This window comes from Leiobunum rupestre, chromosome 2, assembly GCF_980474605.1.
Source record: "Leiobunum rupestre chromosome 2, qqLeiRupe1.1.hap1, whole genome shotgun sequence".
In the NCBI taxonomy this organism is placed as follows: domain Eukaryota; kingdom Metazoa; phylum Arthropoda; class Arachnida; order Opiliones; family Sclerosomatidae; genus Leiobunum; species Leiobunum rupestre.
In genome coordinates, this window is record NC_143385.1 from 44,096,276 (window position 1) to 44,112,402 (window position 16,127).

The window sequence follows — 16,127 nt, forward strand, 5'->3', positions numbered from 1 at the left end:
TACTAAAACATTGCGTAAATTACTTCATTAAAACTTTGGCAAATGGCCACCCTAAAAAGTTGAAGAACGACTTAAAGAGTGCCTTGCATAAAAAGCATTGAAATCTAAAACCAATTCTAAGGAACGGTTACGGAAACAATTGCAACAAGCCAGTAGGTTAATTAGGTAACGATTTTAAATATGCAACTTTAAGTGGTATTTTAATTATTGTTTACTAATCTATATTTAAATAAAGTGACATTTTATTATACAATAAAGGTTGGTTTTTTTAATCGTATAGTTAATTAGTAATTTTCTTCTCTACATGATGGTACTGTTGTATTCCCGCAAGCGCTATGTAGATTTAAATTTTTCCCTTTCAATATTCTTAGAGATTCATAGTTATTTCCGAAAGTGAAAACTGTGGGATTTTGGTTAGAACCACATGCTGCTCGGTGTCGGGGAAACTCTAACTCTAGGGGGTCTTGATTGAAGTTTGCTGTCCTTACAAATCTTACTCCTTTCCCTAATAAGAATCTTATTATTCCTATCATTCCTTTAGCTGCAAGGAAATTAAAAAAAATCAAAGTTCATGAACATTTATTGATAACATCATTTAAGAACTTACTGGTTTGTTTTAGACTGGATAAAGTCTCTCTGGAGAGGATCATCTTTTTCCTTTCATCACTTGTAAAATCTCCAGGTCTGTTTTCAATTTCACTTTCCCAATCTTCTAAATAATAGATGAAATCCTCTTCAAGCCACTGTTAGAAGAAATAGTAATTATATTTCGATGATATTTAACCATCCTTCGATATTTACAAGTAGTCAATTACCTTGATTCTCTGGTCATTAACTGACCAAAAAGGTGATCTATTGAGTTTTGAGTAGAAGGAAAGTGAGGGTGTGGCATCGATCCCGGGTTCGGGTTTGGGTTCGGGATCGAAATCCGGGATTTAAGGGATGAAATGGGGGTAAAATCATCGAAAAGTCAATGTATTTAGGGTATTTCTCGCGACGATATGTTTCCCGTATATCAGCATATTGTGTCCAGGCCAACTTGTTCATTTATCTACGCTTATCTCGAAAGATACTCTAACGTATATCTTATCACGTTTTATCGTACGGAATAAGTTAAAATGATGTAAAAATTGATAACCTAGGCGGCGCGTGCGCAGATTCCCCGGGAGGCGCGGTTAATTTGAATTGAAGTGTTTTGACGTCATGGAATATTTGTTGTTAAAGTAGAATGGAAATATTTTTAAACTTCATTTTAATAGCATTAACGCGTAAGTAGTACTTAAATATGCTTAACACTTGAACCTATCTCACGAGTATTTCAAACGAATATTTTAAGTATGAGAAACGTATTGTTCTCAAATGATACTTGAATATACTATAAAAGAGGTTGTATAGCGTTGTAGGAGGTCATTCCACGGTTAACTGCGGTAGCTATATTCAAGATGCCTAAAGCCCAACATATTTGCCCTACGTGCGCGAAAAGTTTCGCTACCAAGTCCTCCTTAAATCGGCATGTTAGAGAAGTACACGGTGATAGACATACGTTTGTCTGTGAAGTATGTGGTAAGAATGTTGCTAGATTGGAACATTTCAAGAGCCATCAACGAACTCATGACTTGAACGCACCCGGCCCTTCCGAACCCATGGACCTGTCTCGCACACCGTCACCAATGCAACGTTCGCTAGCATCTTTCCGTCCACCATCGCCATACCGTCCACCTTCACCTAGTCTGCTTCAAGAAATTCAACTGGAATCTATCCAACCATCTACAGCGGATTTACCCAACAACCCAACGCCATCACCTGTTCCCGCCTCATCAATACTTGATGAAACACCACCAGCATCTCCAAGTATGGTCCAGGCCTTGAATGATACGTTAGCATCTATCCGTTACAATGCTGAAGACTATGATATTGATGCGGGGATGTTTATCGGACGTTACCGAGCCGCTTTCAGTAAATTTCTAATGGAAAGACTCACCAGTAAACGTGGAATTAAATGGTTCCTACTCGTAAGATCTGTTTATATGAGACCTTTAGGGGGTGAGGAACAAAGAGCGGAAGTACGACCCTATTTCCGGAGCACTATGCAAACAACATTAACGCCCGATGTCATTGAAAGCCAGCTGAATGAATGTCTTGAAACAATACAGTCAGCAGCGGAAAACTTTGAAGCGACAGGTATGTACTAAAATTTATAAGTTATATTTTGAACTAAAACATTATATTTTTGATAGGATCGGGTTGGGTAATTGACCGTGTTCTGTATGTAGAATTAAATGTAGCATCTTACCAACCGTTGCGAGGGTCATCGTATATGGAACTACCTGAAAAACTATCTCGACGTCACGCGATTCTTAATATTAGAAACGAAAATGACGAGAAATGTTTTCTCTGGTCAATTCTCGCTAAACTTCACCCAGTTCCTCGGACTCAAAACGCTAATCGTGTTTCCAAATATACACCTTATGAAAATTAACTTGATACCAGTGATATATCTTTTCCTTTCAAATTAAACGCTACGGAACTTAAAAAATTTGAATTAATGAATAATTTATCAATATCTGTGTTCGGCTTTTCGGGAGACATATTCCCCCTTTACGTAAGCGCTAACAAGTGTTGTAAGGAAAGGGAGGTTGATTTGCTATACATCACCGACGAAACTAAAGATATTGACGATGGGAATAGACATTACTGTCTTATACGAGACCTAGGAAAACTGCTACAGCATCTAACAAAACACAGAAATACAAGTTATTATTGCAGGTAATTTAGTTTCCAATATATTAGTTTGAAATATACTAATTATTTTCTGTATTAGAATGTGTCTTCACCGATTCAGTGGAAGCAACGCTGAACAGCGACGTGATGCGCATATCGAAGAATGCGCCACTCACGGCGTCCAAAAAACAGTTTTCCCTACTAAGAAGAAGACGGTTTATTTTGATAAATATGAGTGGACAGAAAAGGTAAAAATAAAAATTATTTAATTTAACTCTTAATGAAATGAAATTATTATGTGCAGTATGTATTTTACGCCGATTTTGAAGCAATCCTACCGAGAGTTCAAGGATGTGATCTAGATCCCGATATAAATACCAGCAAAGTAAACATGCACATCAGCTGCGCGTATTCGTGGGTGCTTGTTGGACCTAACGGTAAGTTATTTGACAAAATTCCCTTTTAGATATATTACAATAGGATACTTATAGGTGTACCTGTTCGAACCGATTGCTATCGAGGACAAGATGCAACTCGAAGATTTCTGGAGTCTATTCTGGAATTAGAGAAGGAGTTGATGGAACTCATTGAGACAAATGTACCAATGATTATTACCCCGGAGGAGGAGGAACAGTTTCAAGCTGCTACGCATTGCTACATTTGTCAGAAGCAGCTAAATCAGGGAAATATGCCCGCTGTTCGAGATCATTGTCATTTCAGCGGCAAATATAGGGGGCCAGCGCATAACGTCTGTAATCTTCAAAAGAAAGTTCCAGAATTTATCCCTATTTTCCTTCATAACCTTAGCAGGTGAATTTGTTAAGTTAATTAACCAGGAAATAAACCTAATAATAATAAATCTTCATAGATACGATTTACATCTTATATGTCAGGAGATTGGTCATTTTAAGGAACAGACACTTGACTGTATTCCTTCCACTAGCGAAAATTATATTTCGCTGAAACTAGGTAAAATATATTTAATTATGAATTTAACCTTAACATTAATTTTATTGTTTTTTAGGGAGATTTCGGTTTTTAGACTCTTATCGATTTCTAAGTGATAGCCTCGATGCTCTAGTATCTAATCTCGTTTTGGAAGGAGCCAGTAAATTCCAGATTGTTAAGAAATATTTTGAAAGTGAGAAAGTTCAACTGCTTTTGCGGAAGGGGGTCTACCCGTACGAGTATATGGACGATGAAAAGAAATTTGACGAGACGATGCTGCCACCTAGAGAAGCGTTTTTCAGTTCATTGAAAAATCAAAATATTTTAGAATCTGATTATTTACACGCCCAAAATGTTTGGACAGCGTTTAATATTCAAACATTAGGTAAAATTACTATAGTATAAATATTTCAAATCTCTTAACCTCGGTTTTCGTAGGGGAATACACCGACCTCTATGTGAAAAGCGATGCGTTGCTCTTAGCCGACGTTTTTGAAAATTTTAGAACATTATCTATAACCCATTATAAATTAGATCCCGCTCACGCTTACACCGCACCAGGTTTAGCCTGGCAAGCAGCTTTGAAGATGACCGATGTTCGCCTCGATCTCATACTTAATATAGATCAACACTTATTTATTGAAAAGGGTAACGCTTTTGTGATATTTTAAATATTATTGTATTTACATTGAATTTTTAGGGATTCGAGGCGGTGTTTCAATGATCTCAACTCGTTATTCTGAAGCGAATAACAAATATATGGCCGACACATATGATTCGTCTAAAGAGAGCAGTTATATATGCTATTTAGGTAATTTACATTTTTAAAAAAATAAATAATTTTTTTTATTTTTATTTTTTTATTTTAATTATTTTAATTTTAATTATATTAATTAACTTAATTTAACTTAATTGAAGATGCTAATAATTTGTACGGTGCTGTTATGTGTGAACCACTACCGCTAGGCGACTTCCAGTGGGTTCAGGAGGATGATTTGCAAACACTCAGTGAAAATATTCTGAGTATTCCCAATAACGTTGAAAACGGATACATTTTAGAGGTAAATAACAAGTGTTATAATTATTGAATTTTATTTTTAAAGAATTGTTTCCTTTGCAGGTGGATCTTGAATATCCTCCAGAGTTGCATGACTTACATAACGATCTCCCAATAGCGGCGGAATCTAAAGTTATTACACATGATATGCTATCTCCATACTCCAAAGATCTCTTAGGAAAATTAAATATTAAGGAGAATCAAAGTCTACCAAAACTTCTTCCTAATTTAAATAATAAAGAGAAATACATAGTACATTACCGCAATTTAAAATATTATGTAGAATTAGGTTTGAAAATAACCAAGGTTCATCGAGCTCGAACCTTCACTCAAGGAAAATGGTTAGAAAAATATGTTAGATTCAACACTGAACAGAGGAAATTATCCAAGAGTTCATTTGAAAAGAATTTCTGGAAACTAATGGTTAACTCTGTTTTCGGGTAAATCAATTTAAATAATTTATTGCTGTTTTTTCCCTTACTTCATTTAATTCTTTAGAAAAACAATGGAAAATTTACGGAAGCATATAAATTTCGAGTTGATTCATAAACCAGAAAGAATGTTAAAAGTTACAAGTTCCCCGCAGTTTGAACACTTTACCATCTTTAATGAAGAGTTAGCCGGCGCTCATAAGAAGAGAGCTAAAATTGTTCTTAACCGGCCTATATTTACCGGATTCACCATTCTAGATTTATCCAAGGAGCTTATGTATCGGTTCCATTATGGATTCATAAAAAATACGTACGGGGACAAAGCATCACTATTATTTACAGACACTGGTAATTTAATTTAATATGCATTTTTTATTTAAATAGTACTAATATATAAAATATTTACAGACAGTTTAACGTACAACATTAAGACGGATGATGTTTATAAAGACTTTGAAGTTCATAAAAACCGCTTTGACTTCTCTGATTATCCACCTTCGCATTTCCTTCATTCTAATCAGAATAAAAAAGCTCTCGGTTATTTTAAAGACGAGACAAATTCGCAGTTAATTCAAAGCTTTGTAGGACTTCGTCCAAAGCTTTATTCTATTAAATTGTACGGGGAGTCTAAGACCGCTGAAGAGATAGAAAAGGAGTTGCGATTGGGGAAATCTTTAGAGTCAATTTTAAACCATAAAAAGGTTTGTAAGGGCGTTGCCATGAACGTTATTAGAAACGTCATCCGCCACGAAGACTATGAACGTTGTCTTTTTAATCAAGAAACCATGTCAGCCGAGATGATGCGTATAGCTAGTTTCAAGCATGAACTATTTACTATAAATACTAGAAAACTTTGTTTATCACCAAATGATGATAAGAGATACATTCTACCCTGCGGGGTTCGTACATTAGCGCACGGTCATAAAGATATTGAAAAATTATAATGAATGCTTGTATTTATGTATATATAAAAAAAACTGCTATTGCTATAAATTGTAAAAAATTATTTTATTGAATACATTTTGCACATAAACTCTTTAATCATTTTATCGTTTACATATTTATCTTTCTTAAACCTAGACACAATGTTATACATTTCTATTCCTTTACACCTGTTTATAGCAAAATAGATACAGAATGCTCCACACGTATTACTAGAATTACTCTGTAATTGATTAGAATTAAAAGTTACAGTTTTACTGTTTCGTTCAATAAAGTCATTAAATTTAAAATAATCTGGCGGGTTTCCAAAGGAATCCATGAATTCCCAATTTTTATGTTTAGAAAAATATATTAGAACCCAGTGTTCTCCAGGTTCAGCACTCGTATCGGTATTTACAATAAATAGAGAAGGGAATATTTTTACGTATTTAGGTAGCTTGTCAGCCGCGAACACGCCTTGAAATATACTTTTAGTACTTAAATCTTTTTCAAGTATTTTAGTTATCTGTAGCGAATCCATTAATTACTGTAATCGAAAATCACGGTTCGATTTTTATCAATTTCAATCAAATTTTGAAACTCGGCGTAAATTAGAATGGAAATCGTCTCCGGTAACGGTTTTGCAAATTTTAATTCTAATCTCAGGTTACTGTTTTTTACAAGATGCAAGTGATTAGCGTTGTTATTAAGATCCGAGGTTAAATTGTACGCGAATAAACAATTTCCGTTAGGGTAATCTTCCCGACTTATCTGATTCCCTTCATCTACGTTCCACTGATTAGTTTGAATGAAAAGATTGCAATACGCTTGAATATATAGATTTTCCTCAAAGTTTAGAGATAACGCCTTATGAGGGACGCTGCTACCGTCAATGTACAATCCAATGCTTGATAAATCGAAATGTTGAAAGTTGTACGGGGATTTTTTCAAATCTCCTAGAAACGCTTTTTGTTCCACAAACCCGATAACAACTTTCTTAGGTGCTTGTCCGGTAAATAAATGATCTTGCACACTAGCCATAAGACCAGCGGGTATAGAAAATGAGGTGCACTCCGAACGAGTTACAGGATATTTAGCGGTTCCATATTGTAACGCCTTGGCTTGAGCGAGCGATAGTTCCGGTATCACTTTAACTTTCCTCAGATAAAGGGAAGCTGATAAAATCTCCACTTTACATTTTACGTCGGAATGAACGCAAAAAGCTGCTCTATTTTTATCGAATTTAAATTTCAAATCAACCATATTTAATAAAAAGCGTGGTTGTTGACATAAATCAGTATGGACTACGCCTAACAAGTCAATCGCCCCTTTTTGCGCTAAACTCGCTCGTTTAGAGAAACCATCGTTATCGAAAAATGAATCGAACTTTCCAGGCGTATCCCGATAGAAAAGTGAACTCGTTAAATAACTTTTTTTCGCAGAATCTCCGAACGTTAATAAAGTTTGTATCATACTTTTATAAGCGTAATTTTGACTGGAAGGTGTTACTGATCTTTCATTAAGAAATACGTGGACGTCGCTAAAAAGCGAATGAAGAAACAAATTCTCGGGGGCGATATTGTCGGCTGGAGTTCCGGCGGCCCCACCCGCAACACCTGGAACCGCGGGTTGCGGTAGTTGACCATTATCTTTAGTTACCTTAACTCGAACGTGCAGCAAAGTTTGTGAAAGGTCTATATACGTTTCAGAGTTACCGTTGATAGAAAATGTAATTGATGCGTTATCAACTATATTTGATATTGGATTATACTCAACCCATTCTCCACCAATAATCGAAGATTGTGTCATAGGTACTTGAAACAAATCTAGCTCGGAATTTATACACTCAACTGAGTTCGGGTGTAAAAGGGACATTATGAGAATATATCGGAACGTTTAGGGAACCGTCCTTTCGCTATCCTGCCTGCTGTTGAAATGGCGCTTTTCGATTGAGTTCGTTTCCTTTTATTTCCGGAACCCGTCATTCTTTTAATATGATCCGTAGCTGAAGATGTTAGTCTCATGGCTTCATCAGCTGCTGAAGCTAAAGTTTCCCTTCCAGCGTTAATAGAATGCGATTTAAGCGCTGTTTTAATTGGGACTCCGCTAACAACATCGGTCGCTACTTTCGCTCCGGTACTTAAAAGTTTTTTTCCCAAGTAAGTAGCGCCTTTCTTCAGTAAAGGTACCGCGAATCTAAACGCTGAAGATAATATATTTCCTAGTCCATGTCCTCTTTGCACGGCTAAACCTCTATATACAGGTATTCCACCGAAACCAACCTGGTTTAAATAGTAACTTTCATAATCAGTTCTTGAAGGTGAATATTCAGACCTCATGATGTTAACTGTTCGCTCTCTTAAGCTAGAATGAAGGTGTGTCCTGAATGATTAAAGGTTTATAGTGAAGTCCACATTTTACGGGGTTTAAAATGTAATACAACGTGAGCTTTTCCACTATGAAACTGTATTGGCTCACCTAAATCATCTGTTATATTAATCTCTATAGTCTTAATATTATTACACGACTGGTAGGTAATGAGGTTGTGAAAATATTTTTGTAGTTGTTTTCCCATTAGACTCGGCTTTCTCTTCGACGCTTATGATTCTTAATAGAGGTGCTAAACTATCCCCAACAACGCTATTTTCAACCAGATCGGAATAAACGAATAAGGAATGTAACCCAGCGTTCATATCAACTGGGTAGGGGGTTATCATTGAATTTAAAATGGTGAAATCATTATCTCTTCTATCCTTAAAACCTAGTAAAATCGATAGATCGGGGCCAATTACAGCTCTGATTTTCGGTTGCAATTTAACTTTAATTCGATTAGAATATTTTAAATAAGCGAATGTAACTTGTTCTTCTTCTTGGTTGTGGACGTTCATAACATGTAATAGTTCTTCCGGAGTTTTATAAAAACCCGCGGGAACTTCAATTATTTTATCATATTCGAGAGGGTCTTTAACTAGAGGGTTATCAGTCATTTTATCATATTCGAGAGGGTCTTTAATAACCAATAGATTAGGTTTTCGAACGTTATGCCATGTCCGAGGATAGCTTATTTCCGCTAACCCAACTTCGTACTGTTCCTCAAATCTTAACGGTTCAGCTAAATACGTTCGAAATTTACCAACGCTATTATCTTGGTAATATAATGACGAGGAATCTGAAGGTAGCGTTACGTAAAAACTCATTTTAAATCCACTTCTTGTATCCAAGAATTAAATGTAGGGTCGTAATCTTGCCACTTGACATACAGTTCTACGCGACCGTCCGATTTTTTCCTCTTTTTTATTACTTTTTCGATTATGAAGTAACAGTCTTTTAAATCTCGACCAACAATCTGAACCTCCTCTCGATAGAATACTCCTAAAATGGGGTTAGAATTTAAATCCATCAGCTTATATACAGGTGGGTCACGTGGTAGTCTCTCAGCTATTTTAAACAATTCTGTAGTAAAATTCGGGTTATATTTCTTATCGAAAATTGATAAATTTCTACTTATTCTACAAATATCTCCAATTTCAAACGCGTATGTTAACGGAGGAGAAAAATTTACCGAACCGTAAAGATTTTTCCATATTTTAGCAGAGTTATCTAGAGTAACTTCCGCGGGTTTACATTTAATTGATCTATGATAACTATTGTTATAAGCGTTTATAATATCATCTAAAACGTCGATATATTTAAGGGTGTTATTCTGCGTGAAATAGCGATATAAACGAGATTTAAAACTTCTAATGAATCTTTCAATAATGGACGCTTTCATTTCCGATCGGGTAGCGAAAAATTTTATGTTCCTTCTTTCTAATTCACTCTGCACTTCTTGACAGACAAATTCGTTTCCATGATCACTTTGAATTCTTTTCGGTTGACGGCCTTTTTCAAAAACGTTACGTAACGCTTCTAAAATTGTTACACCTTTCTTATTTTTAACAGCTACAGCCATAGCGTATTTGCTAAATATGTCGATAATACATAATACGTAGCGAGATCCTGAATTATATTTAGACAGCTTCTGAAAATCTGCCAAGTCCGCTTGCCACTGTTCGTCAATTCCATAAACAATAGTTCGATTTCGTTTGAATCGTCTTCTAGCAGGTTTATGCAGCGTATATGTATCCTGCTTTATTAGAAATTGTTTTACTTTTTCCAATGAAACCTTTAAACCTTTATGTCGAGCTGAATTATAGAGCGCTTGAACTCCAGCGAATGACCCTGGGTCTGCGGGGTTAGTATAGATCTGCTCAAGTTCTTTCTCCATATTGGGTAATATTTTGATGTAATGGCATGTAACGCCAAAAAAGGAAATTAAATAATTCTAATATTATAATAACTATGATAATTTTCGGTGATTTTGAAAATGATTGTGATAAATAGGCTAAAAGTCCTAAAGAGACCGTTTCTGTACAACCTTCCATTGTAGGCTTATACTATGAAATGAGAACAAAATTATCAGGTTAATATATTTTATTTAGTATGTATCCAAGATCTTAGAGGACTAGGTGAAGATGATGATAACATTGAACTACTTGGTGGTGTATGAAATACAGCGAATGTTTTTAACAGTGTCAATCTTACAGGATTTTTAATTAAACGTTTTGAAATATTTGACTTATGAATGCCATCGTAAAACTCTGTAACTCCTATAGGATCAATCGCTGTTCCAGGCGTTTTTCTCACAGCGTCATACAAAAGATCGATTATATTAGATCCTCCAATCACTTGTCCTCGAATAGAAAGCTCTCCTGAGTTAGTCCATCTAATATATCTCGGATCTTCCGTAGTCGCTCGGTATAATGAAATCGCATCACTAACATAAGTTGCAGGTAGAGAATAAGATATTTGCGCGAACCAGGTTTTAGGCCGTTCAGAGTTTTCAATAACGGGAGAGATTTGCTCTTTACGTACGTAAGTTAACCGTCGTTGGAGAGTTTGATTGTATAATGCTAATTTCTCTGATTCGTTTAAATCTGGATTATCTAGAATAGATTTCATTTCATCATCGAGTGTCTTCTCTTTTTGAAGTTCAGGTGTTTCTTCTGTTTTGGAAGGTGGAGTGTTTTTTAATCTCTCCATTACATCTTCAGGTACTAGAAGCATTTTTCGAGCCATCATCGGTTTATAGCTCGGCTTATTGCACTTCCGGCGACTGAGCTAACGATAGATAGCAGTGGCGCTAATAAAAATGGAAGAAAACCACCTTTTTGTACCAGTATCTTTCGTCATTTTGATATAGGATTCTTCTTCGACACGTTTCGTATAACCGCGCTATGTTTCTTTAACCGCTTACGATGACGTTCTGACAGTTCAATTGTTCCGTGTAATACATTTATACAACATTCAACGAGAGCCAGTATAGCTTCCTTGCTAGCGTATTTAATAGCTGTCTTTCTTTGATTTAGATTACAGGATGTCAGGAAACGTAGAAAGTCTAGGTTTTCCTTTACTCGTTTTGAGACATCCATTTAGAGATTTTCTTAGCCTTTCTTAAAGCGCAATGAACAGTTTCGGAATGAAAAGGGCAGTTTAATTCAACGTCTTCTAGTTCTGATAATTTAGGACAACCGGTATCTTCGATGTTAGTTACTGGAACACCGAGGAGTGTCGATAATACTGCAGCTTTTTCTAAACCTTTGGTGAAAAACGAAGTAGCTTTTTCCGCTATCTGATTGCAAATGTCACGTCTCGTTCTGTAAGGACGTTCGCCGTCATCCCATCGAAGATGACAAATGTTATGAGATATCCATCTGCATTGTCTTTTATTTTCGTTTGAAAGCTCTTTGAAAGGGCATGGAGATTTGAAAGTAAACACTTCCGATTCTTCAGTTTCTAATTCTACGTAAGCTAATTCTTTAATAATCCACTCTCGATTAACCCTAAAAAAATTCCCTTCTATAATACACTTCATTTTGGAATAAAGACAGCCGATTCTTCACCCGGTATTAAACCTGTTCGTAGTAAATACTGATCTGGGGTGTGAGGTTTCAAGTCAACTAATAAATACCCAAATTTCCGTGACGTAGCTTGTTGAAACGCATCAATAACGTATTTGCTATTGGTTGGAGATATCTGCCTCGCGAGATGATAAATTGTTGATTTATCTCGTGGTGATTTAAAAATAAATAGATAATGAGCATTTAAATTTAAAGTTCTTATTTCTTTTCCGGGGTAATAAAGGTTTTGCATTAAAATTAGTACGGAGGTGTTTCTGTGATGAGATCCACGAATAAATAAATTAGTTACATCTTTATTATTAGATATCTCGCATAACAAATCGTCTAAAATAACTAAATTCCTAATTTGCGGGTTTAATATATTAACATCGAGTAACCCTTCGTGAAACTCGACTGAAGGTGTGTGTTCTAATATTGATTGAAATAGTTTCGGCTGATACTCGGTATAACACCATATTATCCTCTCCGGAGGAGGGGATATACAGGTCTTCTAATATTGAATCAACCGTCCCACCAGGAATGACTTTCCGCATTGGGTGGACCCGGCTACAAGCCCATTCATTGGATGTTGTAAGCTTAAATCCATAATGGTAAATGAGAATCGGAACATTAGTGCAATCAATTTTATTAACTTTTTAACAAGTTTTTAGCATTGCATATTATTAGTGACATTATATTATTTAAAATTTCTTTCGACAATTCACAGCGAATAGTAAACATTTCAATAATATTTTCACAATCTACCGACATAATTATTTCATAAAAATGCAAATCTACGCGCTTAGAATAATCCGTCATGATACAATCATGCTGGAGTTGAGATGGATGATCAATTTGACAGCCATTGCACGCTTTCTTAAGAGCTTCGTGTAATTGTTTAATTACAACGTTAGTCATCGCCTCCTTTATTTCCTTGATTTTCTTTAAACACTTCTGAATAGACTTGTACTGGTCGAGGAAATTCAACCAAGAAGATTGAGCGAAAGCTACCCCCTCTTTAGTCGGTAACAGTTTTCCATAGTTTACTCCATAACCATGGTACATTTGTCTAACATCTAAAACCTTTTGTTCGGCAAATCTATGAACCGAAAACCGTTTAGTTTCAGAACCTGTGAAAACCCACGAAGTTTCAGCTTCGTTATTGAAATAAGCTTCAATGGCATCTTTCTTTGTCCATAGCTCTTGCAGTTCCGCTTCTGTTAGTTTGATACCCTTTGTTAAATCTAATAGACCGCAGTAGATGGTTTCATCTGCATAAACGATTAACCCTTTGTCAGCAGACACAGGAAATGAACAATTCCTATACAATAAATACATTAAGACAAAGTTAAGAATTATCACTGAGTATTCCTACTTACATTTTAAGGTTCCTCGGAGTCACTTCCAATACAATTCAGATGGTGAACTTTCTAAATATGGTCTTACTATTATACGGTTTTCCCTTTTTATACTCTGAAATTATTTATCTTCGATATCCTATTTTTTAAAATGGAGTTTAAAATTAATTCCATTCTACGTATACGCATTTTGAAGTGTATCGCGTTACGTATATAGGAATTTACCCGGTCCTCATACGGAATCACGTGTACAATTACAATACTTGAGAACGATACGTTTCTCATACTTAAACTTTAGATATTCGTTTGAAATACTCGTGAGAAAGGTTCAAGTGTCAAGCATATTTAAGTACTACAATGATATTAAAATTAAGTTTAAAAATATTTCCATTCTACGTCATTTTAACAACGAATATTCCATGACGTCAAAACACTCAAATCTATGTTTTAAATTCAAATTAACCGCGCCCCAATCCGCGCACGTTAACCGCGTCCCATATTCCATGACGTCAAAAAACTTCAATTCAAATTAACCGCGTCCCCCGGGGTAATCTGCGCACGCGCCGCCTAGGTTATCAATTTTTACATCATTTCAACTTATTCCGTACGATAAAACTTGATAAGATATACGTTCAAGTATCTTTCGAGATAAGCGTAGATAAATGAACAAGTTGGCCTGGACACAATATGTTGATATACGGGAAAACAAATCGTCGCGAGAAATACCCTAAATACATTGACTTTTCGATGATTTTACCCCCATTTCATCCCTTAAATCCCGGATTTCGATCCCGAACCCAAACCCGAACCCGGGATCGATGCCACACCCTCACTTTCCTTCTACTGTTTTGTGATTGGCGTTATTGAAGTTTGAACTATTAAGCATGTCGAACCACTTGTCGAAGTTTTCGATGAATTTAATAGTCTCTGAATATTTTCCCTCATATTCAGTTTTAACTGCTTTGGCCATTGTTTCGCTCAATATTTGTGCGGCGTAACGAACTTTCATTTTGGAGTAAGAATTGAGATATATATATGATCATAGGTTAGCTTATGTGCTTTACGTAGAAATCCGGGATTAGACTGCTCTTTATTGTACAAATCTTTTATTGGCTTCCACACAATATACTGTCCATTCCTGAACATTAGTCTGACTTTGCTACCCTCTCCACTACTATGCAAACAATTTCTCGTAGTTTTTAGAAGATGAGGAGTATCCACTAGGAAAAATATAGGGCGCTCTTCATCAAGAGCATATGGGTTAACAAAACTACATGGGTTTTCTTTAGTTGTATTTAGTGAAAAGAACTTTCTATTTATCGCTGCACCATCTCCAATCACTGACCAGATTTTTAAGCCCAATGATTCCAATTTTTCTACAGCTTCCCACACTATCGAATTTGAATCATCAGCTGTAAGGCTATTTGTCGCAAAGTAAGCGAAAGGGTATTTTATATGGCCCTATGGGTCGTGGTTCCTCTAATCATTAACATTAATATATGATTGGCAACTTTTTTATCTTTATGACACTGTGAAGAAAGCTCATTAATTGTGTTCCTTGCTTCATTCAAGTGGGTATACCCAATGATATCGCCAGAGTCATTTTTGTACAAAAGATCTTCCTTGATTTTAATTTCATCCAGTAGCAAATTAAAGTATTGTCGGTCCGCAGTTAAAGACTCTGGCTTGATGTCTTCCTTCGTGCGGTTTAAAGTTTCATCAGAAAATCCCATCTTTTGTGAATGATTAGTAGTGTGCCTAAATAATGTGCTAGAAGATGGTAAATGTATAATGTTGGAATTAGAGAGACTTCGAAATGCTGTCGGGGACTTATGATACTGGAATAAACACCACTCTATAACTAGAGGGTGCCATCGTCGCCCATGCTCATTTTTCTTAATCATTTTTAATTGTTCCCTCCAAAAAATGGCCACAAAAGAGTTATCATCTTTTTTTAGAACTTTAGCTTCCAAAATTTCTTTAACAACAGTGTGATCATTATCAGGCAGTTGCTCCGCTTCACAATCTAGATGTTTTTTAGCTTTCTTCTGCAATCTCTTAATTCGTTTTCTCGTGTTATTTTCATTATTTTTGGACCTTTTAATCAATTCAATCAATTGTTCTTTGCTAAGGCTTTTGTATTTCAGAGATTTTGATTTGTTACTGACAGCCTTCGTTCTCTTCGCATAATTCCTCAACTTTGAGCAGAAAAAACAAATATTTCTATTAGAGAGTCCTAGGCAATTGGTATCTCGAAACGTGTCTGTTTTGGCACAATAAAGTCCACGTGATCTATTCTTTAAATGCTTTACAAGATTTTCATTTGCAAAGGCACAAACGTTTTCTAACAGGTTTTCAATTCTTCACTATCAGAAATGGTTGGCGGCAGCTTTAACGCAATATGTCTCCCTAGGTTTGTACCTAAAACTTCTCCATTTATGGTGTAATCAGAATTTATGGCAAGCATTAGTATTGACGAATTAGTTTTCTTGTATAGTTTGGCAAGTGTAATGCAGTTGGTCTTAAAATTAACGAACCAGTTCTCTTCTTGCATTTGCATCCACATATTTGAATTTAAAAATGGTAGAAAGTGGTTTCTCAGTAAAATTGAGTCAGAATGAATTTGCTCTCCTTTGCTTGTCTCCATAGTAAATTGTCCACCAAAGGTGAAACTAGTGTCCAGTACTTCAATATTCATCGAAATATCAGTTTCTAGTGAAGTATCTAGCTGTGTTAAAGTAACTGTAGAAAT

The 16,127-nt window shown here is 35.6% G+C and overlaps 2 protein-coding genes across 2 annotated transcripts; both read left to right on the forward strand.

Moving 5' to 3' along the window:
* The first annotated feature begins 1,126 nt into the window (after positions 1-1,126).
* On the forward strand, positions 1,127-2,543 carry LOC149957590 (uncharacterized). Its single transcript, XM_090164841.1, has 2 exons — positions 1,127-2,181; positions 2,238-2,543. Exons 1-2 carry the CDS (start codon positions 1,443-1,445, stop codon positions 2,477-2,479), a joined length of 981 nt encoding a protein of 326 aa, XP_090020967.1. The 5' UTR covers positions 1,127-1,442; the 3' UTR covers positions 2,480-2,543.
* On the forward strand, positions 2,460-14,813 carry LOC149957591 (uncharacterized). The gene is made up of 13 exons (XM_090167102.1): positions 2,460-2,766; positions 2,822-2,969; positions 3,026-3,158; positions 3,213-3,531; positions 3,590-3,690; positions 3,746-4,054; positions 4,108-4,317; positions 4,370-4,480; positions 4,588-4,730; positions 4,790-5,166; positions 5,225-5,505; positions 5,566-5,694; positions 14,665-14,813. Exons 1-13 carry the CDS (start codon positions 2,546-2,548, stop codon positions 14,811-14,813), a joined length of 2,631 nt encoding a protein of 876 aa, XP_090023228.1. The 5' UTR covers positions 2,460-2,545.
* The last annotated feature ends 1,314 nt before the right edge of the window (positions 14,814-16,127 follow it).

Bases quoted from the DNA above. Each gene is read 5' to 3' on its own strand.
- LOC149957590 (XM_090164841.1), top strand. From the start codon at position 1,443: ATGCCTAAAGCCCAACATATTTGCCCTACGTGCGCGAAAAGTTTCGCT. The intron at 2,182-2,237 runs GTATGTACTAAA...TATTTTTGATAG, and splicing joins GGAAAACTTTGAAGCGACAG to GATCGGGTTGGGTAATTGAC.
- LOC149957591 (XM_090167102.1), top strand. From the start codon at position 2,546: ATGAATAATTTATCAATATCTGTGTTCGGCTTTTCGGGAGACATATTC. The intron at 3,532-3,589 runs GTGAATTTGTTA...AAATCTTCATAG, and splicing joins TTCCTTCATAACCTTAGCAG to ATACGATTTACATCTTATAT. The intron at 4,481-4,587 runs GTAATTTACATT...ACTTAATTGAAG, and splicing joins CAGTTATATATGCTATTTAG to ATGCTAATAATTTGTACGGT.